The 15,629-nt window shown below is 35.1% G+C and overlaps 1 protein-coding gene across 2 annotated transcripts in view; it reads left to right on the plus strand.

Annotated features, from left to right (window-relative positions):
* The first annotated feature begins 3,692 nt into the window (after nt 1-3,692).
* The window catches only part of si:dkey-37g12.1 (atrial natriuretic peptide receptor 1), a 24,260-nt gene continuing 12,323 nt past the window's right edge, over nt 3,693-15,629 (plus strand). For both annotated transcript variants that reach the window (XM_058384168.1, XM_058384169.1), the window contains exons 1-18: nt 3,693-3,908; nt 4,718-4,888; nt 4,983-5,104; nt 5,180-5,269; nt 5,409-5,554; nt 6,200-6,321; nt 7,402-7,548; nt 7,646-7,800; nt 8,729-8,864; nt 9,011-9,102; nt 9,192-9,330; nt 10,413-10,485; nt 11,709-11,808; nt 12,333-12,431; nt 12,621-12,698; nt 13,743-13,847; nt 14,174-14,245; nt 15,617-15,629. The exon at nt 15,617-15,629 is cut by the window's right edge and continues 135 nt beyond it. In XM_058384168.1, the coding sequence (XP_058240151.1) occupies nt 3,902-3,908; nt 4,718-4,888; nt 4,983-5,104; nt 5,180-5,269; nt 5,409-5,554; nt 6,200-6,321; nt 7,402-7,548; nt 7,646-7,800; nt 8,729-8,864; nt 9,011-9,102; nt 9,192-9,330; nt 10,413-10,485; nt 11,709-11,808; nt 12,333-12,431; nt 12,621-12,698; nt 13,743-13,847; nt 14,174-14,245; nt 15,617-15,629 (1,867 nt within the window). In that variant the 5' untranslated portion in view covers nt 3,693-3,901. The remainder of the gene's footprint in view (nt 3,909-4,717; nt 4,889-4,982; nt 5,105-5,179; nt 5,270-5,408; nt 5,555-6,199; nt 6,322-7,401; nt 7,549-7,645; nt 7,801-8,728; nt 8,865-9,010; nt 9,103-9,191; nt 9,331-10,412; nt 10,486-11,708; nt 11,809-12,332; nt 12,432-12,620; nt 12,699-13,742; nt 13,848-14,173; nt 14,246-15,616) is intronic.

Here is a 15,629-nt window from a genome sequence, read left to right on the forward strand (position 1 = left end):
TACAGCAATATTGTGTAAAATCGGGTGCAGAGAGACAGCAGCACCTTATATGAAAATGTTGATCATTACTTTAATAATTGTCTCTCATGCATAAACAACCACTCTTAGTTAATGAACAAACTAAAATATTTACATTCCTGGTGCTAATTTTCTGTGCAGCACAAATACCTAAAGTAGATCATCTTTATTCCTCCAACACTGTATTATAGCAGGGTAGGAATAACCCTCTGTACTCCTTACCTCTGTAATCCAAAATGATGGGAAAATTAATAATACAATAGATACACTACTTATTTGGTACACAGGATGCAAGATTCTCAGACAATCTCACAAAAATAAAAAACTTTAATATAAAGAACATTTTTCATTGTCCTCCATCTGTCCATTCAATCCCATCTCTCCATGTGTCCTAACTGTCCACCTCATCTGTCCTCTGATATGAAAACCACTGAGTTATGATCATATTGAGTCTAACATTAACCTAGCATCCAGAGTCTGCTCGTCATGCACTGCTGAGAGAAAATTTAAAGCGGTTTAAAGTCAACTCGTTTTCATGCTACACAGAATGTTCTAATCTACATTAAATATTTAGCTAACAGTCTGAAGTTGCCTAGCAACAACAGTGTATGCCACCGTTAGGTTAACATCAACAGGTGTAGACAGTAGATACGATTATCCTGACCTGAGCTAATTTACTGAATCAACCAACTCACATCTCCATTCTTTCTTTTTATCCATGATGACATTAAAGTCATCTGTTGCAGCTTCAGGTGTTTCATCACTGACTGTGCCGCAACCTCCATACCTGTTCATTATACCTTTCAGTGAGAGTTTTAGAGTGTGCATGCGATGTTCCTGGACATGGATGTGCGTTTCGACACAGACAGACTCTCTGTGTCCGGCTTGGTCCTGTTCCTCCACGCTGATGACGGAGTGCAGTTAAAAGTGTGTGTGTGTGTGTGTGTGTGGATGTGTGTGTGTCCTGTCCCTGCTTTTTGCAGAATTTCTGTTTTTTCTTTCTTTCTTTTTTTTTAAATAAAGGTCATAAATCCTATAAATAAATAAATAAATAAATAAATAAATAAATAAATAAATAAATAAACCAAAAAAGTTTTCCTTTTTTTTTGTTATTCTGCATAGAAATCTATATTTTTTGGAAACTATTTTACTATTCTAGACTTTGACAAACATTTTTTTTATCCAAATATATATATATATATATATATATATATATATATATATATATATATATATATATAAAATTTCTTTTTTTTTTTGGTTACATAAAACAATTATTTCATGTCACAGTGGTAAATATCTGGTATAAAATTAAGAAAAGTTTTCTAGTGTTGTCTTGGGTTTAATAAACAAACTACACAGTACATGATGTTAAAATTAATAATAATAATAATAATAATAATAAGAAGAAGAAGAAGAAGAAGAAGAAGAAGAAGAATGCATTTATGCATTTAAGATAAATGATAAAATCATCATGTCTTTATTTATTATTTATTTTATCTCATGACATAATATTTATCTCACTTGTTTATTTTTTTTCTTGATTTAGTGGATGTTTTTTTTTTCAGACATGTAAAAGAGGGATTCTTGTGTTTCTGTGCTGATGATGAACTGAATATTTCCCAGTTTGTGCTTGTTTTTCATTTTTCATGGTCCCCACTGACTCTGAGCAGGACGGCATTTATATCTGCTGGAGTGCGGGCAGTAAATCAGACTCAGAGAGACAGAGGTCTCGGACAGCACTCCTGAATTGGGCCGCTGGTGTAAACAACCAATAGAAATGACGACTTTTTTTGAGTTGACGGAATCAAGATCACTTGACTGGACGCGGACAGACATGAGCAAACGTTCCCACGATCCACTGCTGCCCAATGTGAAGCTTCTTTCATTTATTTATAGCCTCTGAAACATGTGAACCTTTTTTTTTTCTGGATTCAATAGATGTAGCCGGAAAACATTACAGAAAAAATCTCTATAAATTATTATACGAGCGATAGCTAATCAAATATATGCAAATGCTAAAAAAAAGGTCATTTTAATCTTTAACATTTTTATTTATAATATTTCTATACTTCTACAGTATACTGTAAAGCTGCTTTAATAAAAAAAATATCCATTGTTAAAAGCACTATATGAATAAATTCAACTGAAATTAAATGTACAACATAATAAAAAATATAATTGATTCTCTTTAGCTGAAGTGTATCACATAGATAATCCAAAATACTTGGATAAATACTTGGTTTATTTAGCTGCCAATCATTTCATAAACGTGCTTCTTAACTCCGCCCACATCTCAGTCTGAACTCGGTAAGCACTCAGCACAGCCAGATAACCATAATCATCCTGAATCATGCATTCTTTTAAATAACGAACAAGAAAACTAAGAAGAATAAACAACAGCTCTGCTTTTCCGTGATCCTTTATTACACCTTGTTGAAGCTTGATGCAGAATTTTAAAGCTCGATAAACCCTTGAACCGTTTAAACGGTCGACGTTCCATAAAGAATCGAGGCTTTTTTCTTATTAAAAAAAAAAAAAAAGGACAGCAACTGCCCTCGTGAGCATCCTCATAAATCAATACGAGAGCGGCTATTGTGTTATGCCTTGGCTTTCAGGCAGCAAAATAGCCCATTGTGTAGCGTACAGTGCTGACCATGCTAATTACAAAGATGTTACAAAGAAATAAAGGACAGCGCAGCCTTCATGAAATCAGGACACGCTGAACTTTCCAAGTTTATACTGTAACAGCTCGGCTTTCTAGCAGCTGAACAGATAAAAGAGCTTGAAAGTTACAACATGTAGGTTCTAGTGAGTGGAGCTTTGTGTACACGGGCAGGAAAGAGGGGCTTGATCTTGATAAAATCCCCCTTTAAAAAAACGTATCCTGAATACAGAGTTACGTATCAATATTTGTGATAAAATATGTGATTTTCAATGGTTTCTGAAAAACAAGGACTTTGGTGACTTTTTGTGCAAGTGCTTGGCACCCGTGAGTCGCTCCTGCCTCCTGAAATCAATCCACTGTGAGTGTGAGAAACAGTGAGAGAAAGCAGAGGAAGTTGTTAAAAATCTCAGGAAAGCGTGTCTGAAACATGCAGGTCTCTTTTTACTTTCCTTAATTACACACAATGCTGTTGTGCTTTGCTGATTTCAGTCTTGAGTGATGCAGCGGCGCTTTAGTCCTTTAGTCCTTTAGACCGGCTCGCTCAGTTTCTCTTTTGTTTGCTCTCTACTTAATGAGAGCGATGCCGTGGTGCTTTAATTTGTACATTTTGCTCAGCTTCTAGATCAACTTTCATGCTAACACCATCGTCAGACATCCCGCTCTTCATCTCGTAGGCCAATAACTAGCCGATCCGAGTGTCTATAGCTGCATTGCATTCTGGGACTCCAAACATTTCTCTTAAGTTCATACCAGTTTTCTTCATCATCATAAAGAATTAGCATCTGATTCATGCTAAATATTTCAGTCTAAACATCTTCAATTTCTTTCAGCATGGAGTTTTTTTCTGTTCTTTACTTCTGTAAAGCTGAACCAAACCAATGAATTAATGAATCATACTCGAGCAGCTGTGTGAAAACAGGAAGTGATGTCACGAGTATTAGAATAAACATAAATAAGTGTTTTCTTTTTCTGTAATGGGGGAGCGAGTTCCCATGGACCGTATCACTTGTTTTTCCTGGACGACTAGTTGCTAAGAAGGACAACGTCAAAGCCAGTGACCGGTCTCTGATGTATCTGGAGCTCCTCTCGCTCCGGCTTCTCCTCTCCTCTCGTCTTATTTTTTTTTTTTTTGGAGAGTTTTAACAATCTGGATGTAAATATTAAGGGAGATATCTTCCTCCTGGAGTACTGCTGTTTTTCTTTCTTCTCCAAGGCATGAACAGTAAGTGAGTGTTTTTCTTTGCTGCAAGTGATGAGAACAGATGAGAACATTTTTCAATTTAATACTGGACAGAAAATCTGTTCATTTCACTTCATTTCTATTGATTAAACACGCTGGAAAGCTGCAGATTAACACTGTTCCTTAAAGACATGCGGGATTAGATGGGATTAGGGATTTCATCTGTGTGTGTGTTTGATGTTTACCGGAAAATCTACTATAGATTCTACTGTAGAGAAAGAGAGAGAGAGAGAGAGAGATAGATAGATAGATAGATAGATAGATAGATAGATAGATAGATAGATAGATAGATAGATAGATAGATAGGTTAGAAAGAGAGAGAGATCGATTGACAGACAGACAGACAGACAGAGATAGAGAGAGAGAGAGAGAGAGAGAGAGAGAGAGAGAGAGAGAGAGAGAGAAAAATGAAAGTAAAAACAGACGTAGACGACGTCTCTGCCTCTATATTTCTAAATCTATTGATAATCTATTGACTGAAAAATAACCTTACTGACAGATTGGAAAGAATTTCTAACAGGAAGTTAAATCATCATCATCATCATCATCAGTTGAGGTAAAAGTCTCTTGCCTCGTCGTCACCTTGTCACTCCGCTGATCTCTGAGTTTTCTTCTCTTTAGTGTCATTTGTTACATCATTTTAAAGTTTGATATAATTGTGATAAAGTCACATGACATGATCCAGGTAGTGAATTATTTTCAGGTTTAAAGGTTTGAGGTTTTGCAGTTGTACCACCCCACCACCCCACATGTCTCCATCTTTGTTTAACCTCAGCTGTGTTGTGTCTCAGTTCAGGTTCTGTCAGTCCTGCTGCTGCTGATGGTGTCGGTGTGTCTGAGTGCCAGGTTCACTGTCCTCTTGGCCATGCCCAACACCTCCACACCGTTCAGCGTGGGTTGCATCGGAGCCGCGGCTCTCATCGCCATCGACGCGGTGAACAACAGCACGACGATCCTGCCAGGTCAGGGAGCTCTGGGAGACTGGTACCGGTTCTGACTTTATTAAAACTGAAATGATTCTATCTGGTCTGAGAGTTAACCCACTGAGCTCTTTAGGTCACCAGCTGGACTTTCATTATGTGGACGAGGAGTGTGACGATCTGGTCGGTCCGGGGAGGATCGTCGCTCTGCAGAACAAACATAAGTACAGTGCGTTCATCGGGCCCTGCTGCTCATGTGTAAGGAATTAAACAGAAACGAGAAATAGAACTGAACTGAGGTTTGGGTTTTCACTTTATTGTGCATCGTTTCAGGTGTGTGCTGTAACGGCTAAGCTAGCAGCTTACTGGAACATCGCTATGGTCAGTCCTGTTTGTGCAGATCAGCAGTTTTTAGATAAAAAGGTAATACACATATTAACTATTGTTAAACAGCTGATTCGTCCCAATTTGTCTATATTTAAAGCTGATTCATCTCATGAATTTTCATTTCATTTCATCTCATTAATTTTGTGCTTGTTTTATGCTCGCGTTGTGAGAGCAGGCATTTCCCACCCTGACGCGAGTGTTCGGCCCTTTCACTAAGCTGGGAACCTTCTTCGTAGAGATCTGTAAGCAGTTCGGATGGCAGCGGATTAGCATAATTTATAACAGTGAACCCACGTGGAACACTCCAGCTGAGGGGATTCGGTGAGTCAAGATTGAAGCCATTATTGAAGTAAAAATGTACCGCAGTTATTATTGTAATTAAATAATATGATAAAATAAAATAACATCAGAAACAAAATTGTAAATGAAAAATGCTGCCGCTAAATTTAAAAAAATGGAAAAATGGAAAAAAAAAGAAAGAAAAAGAAACAAATAGTCCCTAAAACTAAATTGAACAATAAAATTAATACAAGCTAATACAAAATGATAAATTAAAAAAAATATATAGAAAAAATAGATATAAAAATATGGTTAATTTGAATAAATTTCTATAGAAAATGAAAATTATTTCAAGTAATTTGAAAACCACAGTAATTTAAAATCACTAAAAAGAATTAGAAAATAAAGTTGAGTATAAAAAAACTCATACCCACTCTGTCCCTAGAAAAAATAAACAATAAATTAAAATGAATAAATATGTATACTACATCAAATCAAATCTAACTAAATTACAAAAGAATGCAAAAACATTATTAGATTATTAGAATTTATTTATAAATAATTATTGAGACTAATTTAAAAAAAATAAAATTTAAATAAAATTATGCCTGTGTTGTTTTAAGGCTGGACTGGATCCCTGTCACACTGCTTCTGCTTTTATTCTCTGTATCATTTATTTTCTTTAAGGTACCAAGCAGAGAATAATAACATCACAGTGGCAAAGTATCTGGAGATTGATGGTCCTCTTACCCATAATTCCACTGTGCTGCAGCTGAGAGTTCTGACTGAGGTCTCCAGCTGGTCTCGCAGTAAGAAATAAATATAGATTTATTTTATTGATTTAAGCTTCACCTCGATGTTGTTTGTTTTGAGTTTTGGTTTTTCTGTAACATGAAACTCAGAGCTATGAACTTTCGGACCCATGATTTAAGAAGAATGTTTTCAGCTTTTCATGCTATGCTGTAAGAAAGAAATTTTATATAAAATAACTTTTTGAGCTATGTTTTAAGTAGAAAGTCGTAGCTATGAACTTTTAAATCCACAACTTTAGCAGAAATATGTAGCTATGAAATTTCTCACGATTTAAGAAGGAACTCATAGCTATTAACTTTTAGAGCCATGTTTTAAGAAGAATACCATAGCTATGGACTTTAAGAGTCACAATTTGAGAAGAAATTCATAGCTATGAACTTTTAGAGCAACACTTTCAAAATAAAATTGTAGCTATGAACTTTTAGATTCTTTATTTAAAAAGAAACATAGCTATGAACGTCCTTAAGTAGAAAGTCATGAACTTTAAGAGTCACAATTTGAGAAGAAATAAACTTTAAAATAAAGCAATGATTTAAAAAGAAATTTGCAGCTGTAAACTTTTAGAGCCATGATTTAAAAAGAAAGTCGTAGCTATGAACCTTTAAATCCACAACTTTAGCAGAAATATGTAGCTACCTTTTAGTGCCCTGTTTTAAGTAACTATGAACTTTTTGATCCTTGATTTAAAAGGAAATCCTAGTTGTGAACTTTTAGAGGAATGATTTAGAAAGAAACTTAGCTACCAAAGTTTTGAACAACAAAAAAGAAATTTGTAGCTATGAACTTTTAAAGCAACGATTTAGGAAGAAATTTTTAGCTATGAACTTTTAGAGCAGTGATTTAAAAAGAAATTTGTAGCTATTAACATTTTTTAGTTCTTCAATTTAAAAAGAAACTTATAGCTATAAACTTCCTTAAGTAGAAAGTCATGAACATTAAGAATCACAATTTAAGAAGAAACTAATATCTATAAACTCTTAGGGCTTTTTGTGGTAAAATACAATTTTTTCTTGTTTGCAGATTTAAATTTCACCTTGTTGTTTTTTTTTTTTAAAAACATTTCTCCTGTGGTGTAGTTGTAGTGATCTCAGCTGATGGCAAGGTGGTGCGCAGTTTATTGATCGAAGCTCACGCTCGAGGTCTGACCAGCGGAGACTATGTCTTCTTCTGCTTCATGCCCTACAGTCAGGATGAAATGTTTGGTAGTTTCGAATGGAAACAAGGTGCCATACTCATAAAAGTTAGAATGAGACAGAATTGATGATGAAAAAGTACCTAAATGTTTAACCTTGGGATTTTTATGAATTATTTAATACTCAGGAGATGAGTATGACTCGGTGGCGAAGCAGGCCTATCAGGCCCTTTTCATCCTGTCCATGTACAAACCTGATGATGAGCAGTACAGAGCTTTTGCTGAGAACGTCATCAAGAGGTCGAAGAGGGACTTTGGATACACGTATGAACCACATGAGAAGGTCAGCTTGGGTGGTGAAGAAAAATGTTTATATGAAATATTCTGTACAATGACATAACCAAGTAGAACAGACCAGATCTGGGACTAATTAAGTTAAAAATAAAAAAATAAAAAAATATATATATATATATATATATATATATATATATATATATATATATATATATATATACATATATATATATATATATATATATATATATATATATATATATACATATATATACTTAAAAAAATACTTAAAAAAACAACAACAATATATGGGATTTTTAACCATTTTAAAATCATTATCATTTAAAAACATTAATTATTTAATTGTTTTTATTTGTTTATTTACCAACAAGCTATAAATTATATATATTTTGTAAATAAATATTTTCTATAAATTTAGTGATTTTTTTTTTTTACTGATTTTATTTACATTGTAAAGGTTCTCTAAAAGAAAGTAAATAGTTTAAATAGAATTAAAAAATGAATTAAAATGGTGATGAAATTGAACTAATAACTGATTTTTTCATCCTTAAAGAAGAAACAAAAACAAATCTCAGTGAGATAGATATTATTTTATTATAATAAAAAATAAAAATTAATTGAGCCTAATTAATGCTGTGATGTTTTAGATGAATAATAAATAAATACTTTTAATTTAAAAAATAAAACTATTTGTATTTATAAACATAATGTAAACACAGGCATTTTTTAAGTGAAAAAAAGCAGCATTTAGATTTTTTTGTCTTTTGCGTAAATAAAAAATACAGCATTGTGAACTGAGATCTTTAGCTTAGAATAAAGATCCTGGATTTAATTTCAATTTTAATTCTCATGATAAAGTTCTCAGTCTCAGCACTTTTGAGAATATGCCTGAAGAAGAAACTAGACACTGTTAGTGGTCAAATTTCCTATTATTTGGTCACTATGTCCTCTAACAGGTATCGGTTCTGGCAGCTATTGCTCATGACAGCGTCTGGATTTACGCTCAGGCTTTACATGAAACATTGAGTGAGAATTCCGACCCATTTAACGGATCTGAGATCACGCGTCGGATGTGGAACAGAACCATCACAGGTCAGTAAAAATGCCTGACGTCTCTACTCTGGACTGATGCCATGCAGTGTTGCGTTTTTTTTCCAGAACCTTGAATTTAAAACAGCAGACATATTTCTGTCCAGAGAAGGTTATTATTGGATGTCCCTTTGTTGCTCTTCCACTAGGTATCCAAGGAGACGTGACGATTGATGCCAGTGGGGACCGTGAGCCGGCTTATATGCTGAAACACACTCAGGGCAGTGACAGCCAGTGTCAGGTCTCACTCTCTCACACACACACACACACACACACACACACAATTTTGAGCACACACAGCATTATGCTAAGCCTCTCCTTTTTTAATAGGTCATTGCTAACTACTTTGGGACACGTAAGGTGTACGAAGCAGTGGAAGGGATTCACATCAGCTGGCCTGGAGAAAGGTGGAGTCCTCCTAAAGATTCCCCTCCATGTGGGTTTAAAGGAGAACTCTGTGCCAACACAGGTACAGTAAATGTAACCAGAATCAGATAAAAAGTGCAACATCCAGCTTGTGAAAATGATGCAGCCTCATCACACGATCCCATAGCTGATTAATTTAGTAGTGAATGGAGTTCATAATAGTAGCAACGTATTAGTAATAATGTGTGTGTGTGTGTGAGAGAGAGAGAGAGAGAGAGAGAGAGAGACAGAGAGTTATATAGACTCATATGTAGCTTCTTTCTAATATCCACTTACAGGCATGTAACAGCAGTTATAATAAATTCTAATAATAACAATAATAATATTTTTTAAATATAATAAACACTAAATATTATTATTAATAAATGAATAATTTATTCATTTATTAAATAAATATATTTATTATTTAAAATATATATTTATATTTATACATATATTTATAATAATAATAATAATAATAATAATAATAATAATAAATATTATTATTCATTTATTTATTTATTCATTTTATTTTTAATAAAACTACCTCAGATTCTTTTTTGGGAAATACGTCTTATTTTTCCTCTCAATTGTAAATAGTATAACCACATTTATTAGAAATTTAATTTTAAAAATAAATCTTTAAATCTTTTTTTTCCTCCTGTAAGTGATGAGGAATTCTCTGGAGTTGTTGCAGTTCTCCCTTTCAGATCAACAGGGGGAGCTAGAGATCCAGATTTGCTCCTGAGCTTCTGGGCCACATCATCATGCGCTTTAACTTTTCCACTTCACCAAACGAGATCTTCATGACCTCTGCTCTTCTGCTTTGATTAAAAAAGAAAGAACGGTGGAATAAAGAGGAGAAAATATCGAGATTGCTCTGAATTATTCACCCGTGCCTTCCAGATCTGAAACTCAGTCTTACTGGAATATAGATTCCACTTTCTTTTTTAATTCTGTTATTTATTCAGAGTTATTTTTAGCAATGTACTGATTTCTGTCCAGCCTTCAGCGGACAGCAGGTTCAAGTAATAAAAGTCTGAAAAAAAAAACATTATACAGCCAGGGTTTCTCCTGGCTAGACTATATTTTAGGGTCTACATTTTTGGAAAAAATAAATTGTGAATGTGTGTGTGTGTGTTTCAGAGAGTCGATTTTCAGTGGGTCTTATTGTGGGATTGATCGCCATAGGGTCTTTTTCAGTTGCCATTCTCTACAGGTAACCTTAATAAACACACACCATTTAATCCTTTAATGTCTATATTTTTTATTTTACATTTTTTATGATTTAAAAAAAATATATTTACATGAATTAAAATGATTATTTTATTTATTTGTGTATTTATTCATTACTCATTTATATAATTATTCATTTATAATATTGTTTTTTGTTTTTCATATTTAGTTTTATAAATATAAATATAACTTTTTTATACATTTAAAAATATAATTAATCATTTTTTAAAAAATAAAAAAATAAAAATTAAAAGGTAATAATACTAAAAAAAAACAACCAAAAAAATAAATAAATAAACAAAACAGAAAGTAAACAGTTACCAGGCATGAAGGCATGAACCTGCAGTGGTAAATTATTCACAAAGATATGTTGTTTTTTTTATATGTTAAATTCTCATTGCAGAAATCTTCAGTATAATCAAACTGATATTCTCACCATTTCACACAGTATACAATTATTTCTAAAACCTATTTATTCATTTCATGAAAGCATGTTATATCAACAACTCAAGCTATCAGCATTTGTATCTGATTAATCCACTAGTGGTGGAAAAGAATAACGCACCTTACACAACTTACAAAATCGTAAACGAGCCATGAAGATCATATTTTCAGATTTGGGAGACTGAATATTAGTAAATGAAGCTCCAGCTGGAATGTAAGCATGACTTGGCGTGAGTAGAGATAAACTTCCATAAGAATAAACCAAGTAGTTTCAGAATCGTTCGTTAGGATCCAAGATCCAAGGACCTGCTCATTCATCCGATCGTCCGATCGGCCAATCATGCGGCAGAATGTGTAAAGCGGTGTAGATAAAGTTCAGGAGCTTGGGTTCATATCAAACATCAGAGCAGGGAAAAGTGTTATCTCTGAGGTTACACCAGGAACAAGTTCACCTAAAGTGAATAGAAGATGATGTCTAGAAGAAAATGTCTCTTGGTCTCTTTATCCAGGCCGGTTTTAGTGTCCACTCCAGCCTCAGGTTGCAGATCTACTTGTGGTTTTGAGATGCTTTTCTGCTCATCACATTTGTAAAAAGTGATAATTTCCCTGTTCCTTCTCCTCTGCTATCTCTCAGATCAGACGATTGCTAAGGTCTTGTCTGGTATCTGCTAGGTTGTATGCATTGTTTTCTGCACTGTGATTGACTGATCAGATAGCTAAAATGTTCAAGATGTGGTGCAACATCTCAAATCTTGTTAACAGGAAGTACAAACTGCAGCAGAAGGCTTCCATGATGCTGTGGAAGATCGATGCTGCTGATGTCATCATGATGGAGTCGAGCTGCTCGGCAGTGGCAGGAAAGGTCAGAGGTCAACGCACAGAGATTGCGGACTATCTCTTACATCCTGACCTGAGATCTTTTTCACTGTCGTGATCACAGCAAACCTTTCTGAACTTTTAACCTCTTTAGGTCCTTTAGCTTGTGCAAGCCTTTTAATCATCATGTACACGATTTGTTTTTGTGTAGAAAGTTCACAGCTTACGCTAACTTTAATGAGAACAGGAAGTTGTTGAGAGTTGAGTTGAGAGTGTGGTGTAAAATATCCTGCTCTCTGTTTCACAGATTATCTTTATTTCACACACTTAATAAGTGCATGATAAATGGTTTTATGTTGCACTGCATGTTGTTCCCTTTATGTCACTAATTGTGGTTTTGCATCTGGCCGTAATGATAGGCCTTTCACTACGCTTGTTCCACGCTCATGCGGTTGCATCAGTACCATTCAGCAAGCTGACATTTCACACACGCTGTAAATAAGCAGTTTTAGTAGCTCACATTTACGGCAGTTAGATTTTCCATTTACACTTTCTCTCGCTCCAAAAAAGACCCAGCTGCCGAGATGCAAATCCATACAGGCCTCACTGGAGTCCATCATTTGCAGCATGCAGGACAAAGCTTCAGCCCAGAGGACTGCTGTTTATAACGTGAGTATGCGAAGCCTTGACATTTCTCTGGCCCTCACAGAGGGACAATCATGTTTGTGCGTCAATTAACCTGGGAGTGTTGTATAATTAACCTCAGACACGATTTCATAAAGCCGTGTGGTTAAATGTTGCGTACATATCTGGCATGTCCTAATTCTGTTCTGCTCGCTCACTGGGCTCGGGGTAAAGGGGACGGTTTGCTGCGTTCGCTTCCTGAGTGTGAGAAGTGTGCATCTGAGCAATGACCTGCTGACCGAGCTAAAACGGGTGAGCACTTAAAGGAACAATGCAGCACACAAGACTGCAGCTGTAGGTTGTGTTATTATTATTATTGTTATTATTATTATTATTATTATTATTATTATTATTATTGTTGTTGTTATTATTATTTAACTAACATTTTAATCCCATATGTACAATATGTGTTTTTATAAGTAATAAGTTTTTGATGAAGTTAACTCCAAAGTCGCAGTCATTAACACAAGGAGAGTCCAGAGTCATAGAGTCCAGTCTCAGTGCACTCTAGGTTTAGAGTCCATTGTTACATCTGAGAGTCCCAAGCTGTAGAGTCTTTGCTGAGTCCAAAGTCTGAAACTGTAAAGATCAGCCCGAGTCAAGAGTCCCAAGTTATTGGGTTCTGGTCGAGTCAAGAGTGCCAAATTGTAGAGACTAGACAGAGTCCAGATTCTCATATTATAGAGTGCAGGTGATTGCAAACTCTGAAGCTGTAGAGTTCAGGGCAAGTCCAAAGTCAAATTCAGAGTTCCAGCCATAGAATCTGATCTGACTCCTTGAAGTCCCAAGCTGTTAAGATGCAGAATAAGAATTGAGTCCAGAGTCCCTACTGTGGACACCAGGTTGAGTCCAAACTCTGAAGTTGTATTGCCAAGATCAATTCCAGTGTCCCAAGCTCTAGAGTCCAGATCAATTCCAGTGTCCCAAGCTCTAGAGTCCAGATTCCAGAGTCCCAAGCCATAGGGTCCAGATCAGTTACAGTGTCCCAAGATCTAGAGTCCAGAACAATTCCAGAGTCATCTAGCCATAGGGTCCAGATCAAGTCCAGAGTCCCAAGCCATAATGACCAGGATGAGTACTGAGTCTGAAGTTATAGAGTTCAGGTCAGGTTCAGGAGCTTAGTCTCCAGGTTTTGTTCATGTTCTAGACACAGCTGCACCATCATCATCACTGTGTTCAACATTTTCATTTAATGTTTCTGATTTTTGTTCACCATTTTATTGGTGGGACGCCTAGATAATAATAGAATTAATCGAGAAACCCTGTATTTCCTTTCCTCTTTCATCTTCACACCAGTGCAGAGATTTGAGCCACCAGAACATCTGTAAGTTTGTTGGAGCTTGTCTGGGCTCACCACAGCCGGTTATTCTGACTGAATACTGCCCTAAAGGAAGTTTACAGGTTTTCTTGTTTAACTTATTCATTTCTAGCAAATTTTAACCAGCACCATGTATTTCCTGTAACACTTTAGAACACAGGTTGACATATTGAGTGATGGCTAATTATGAAAATTACCAAAAATTATATAGCTGACTCTGAACAGATGTAATATTTACTCCATGTTCCCAAATTAACTGACCTTTTTGAGTTTTCTGTATTATGGCTATTTTTACTAAAGATAAATGAGCACAGGATTTTAATGTGCAGAACATATGTTATAATAAAATCTATAAACCTTGTATAAAACATATATAATATAGCGTAACACGATGTCTTTAATTCGGCAGGACATTTTAAAGAACGACTCGATTAAGTTGGACTGGAGCTTCAAATGTTCCCTCATGCTGGATATTGTAAAGGTACATGACTAATGCAGCATTTGTGTGTGTGTGTGTGTGTGTTTGTGTGTGTGTGATTAATCTCTAATGTTCCATTCCCATCAGAATTAAAATCTCCCAGCGAATATCAAGTTGCCTTCAAGGAATGCACATACTTGACACTTAGGAAAATTCTGACCTCGTTCTCAGAAAATAAAGTCTTAGGGTTGAAGCGTATAAATGTCCCGTGTATAATATATTTTTATTAAGTAGTTTTTTACTCTACTAAACTCTAGAGGTGTGTTTTGGGACTACGATCGTGCAGGAGGAAAAAAAACAACAGAAGTTGTGTGAGGGAGAAATATAAATTTTATAACGAAATGTGCGAGTATGAAGATAGCAGGCTGGGTTGCCAGGTTTCAGTGAAATCCCGCTGCTCAAATTCTGCACCAAAAAGCCTTGATGGATTTCCAATTTGTGTGGACATTATCAACCCCGTAATCTCCTTTTCTCTCATCCATGCTTAATATATCCTCAAAATCGTTTTTTTAACATCATGGACACACTGTCCACACACTGTCCACTTGTCATAACACATTTTTGTTCCAAAATAAATCTGATGCAATGTAAAAAACACAGCCCTGGCAACCCTGCTCAGCCGATAAAGAGCTCTATGATTAGCATGATAGAAACAAAAGATATTTTCCAAAATAAAACAACATTTGCACCATATTTCTATACAAATAAGATAATTAAAGTAGCAATATGTGATTTTTGTTTTTTGTTCTCTAAGCTAGATGAGTGGTAATGCTAATTAGAATTGTGACAGAAAGAAAAAACAAACAAACTTGGTTATGTCTTAGTAGATGCTATTTAAAGAAAAGATTCATGGTTTAGGTCAGATCTCATTTCTGGGCCAGAAGAAAATGTAAACAAATCCTTTTAAATGATTAAACTAATCAAACAAGTAATATGTGAATTATAATCACAATAGAAATATCTCATGAGCTAATGAATAGAGAAAATACTGTATGTGGTGGCGGAGCTCATTTCTGGGCCAGAAAAAAATTGCATACAGATGCTTTAAATGTTTAATATAAGCAAATCATTTAGGAATCAGAATGAGGAGACAGCATTTTGACTTGCAAAAGCATTGAATCCAAGCATCGTAGTGGCGTGTCAGCATGTCCAGTGAACTTTTTTTGAGCTTTCTGGACAGTAATGACCTCAAAGTTTGAAGTTAAAATATTATTGCGTGGTTATTTTTCTCATATAGATGTAGATAGAGGTACAGAAGCTAGAAAGCCAGCATGCAGACATCTGTATAAATGTGTGTATTAGAGGTTTAATAGATGCTTTGTCTGCTATATCACTAATGAACAGTAAGAGAAGACATGTGACCCCTTGTTTTAGGGCATGGACTACC

Source organism: Hemibagrus wyckioides, linkage group LG29, assembly GCF_019097595.1.
Source record: "Hemibagrus wyckioides isolate EC202008001 linkage group LG29, SWU_Hwy_1.0, whole genome shotgun sequence".
NCBI classification, from domain to species: domain Eukaryota; kingdom Metazoa; phylum Chordata; class Actinopteri; order Siluriformes; family Bagridae; genus Hemibagrus; species Hemibagrus wyckioides.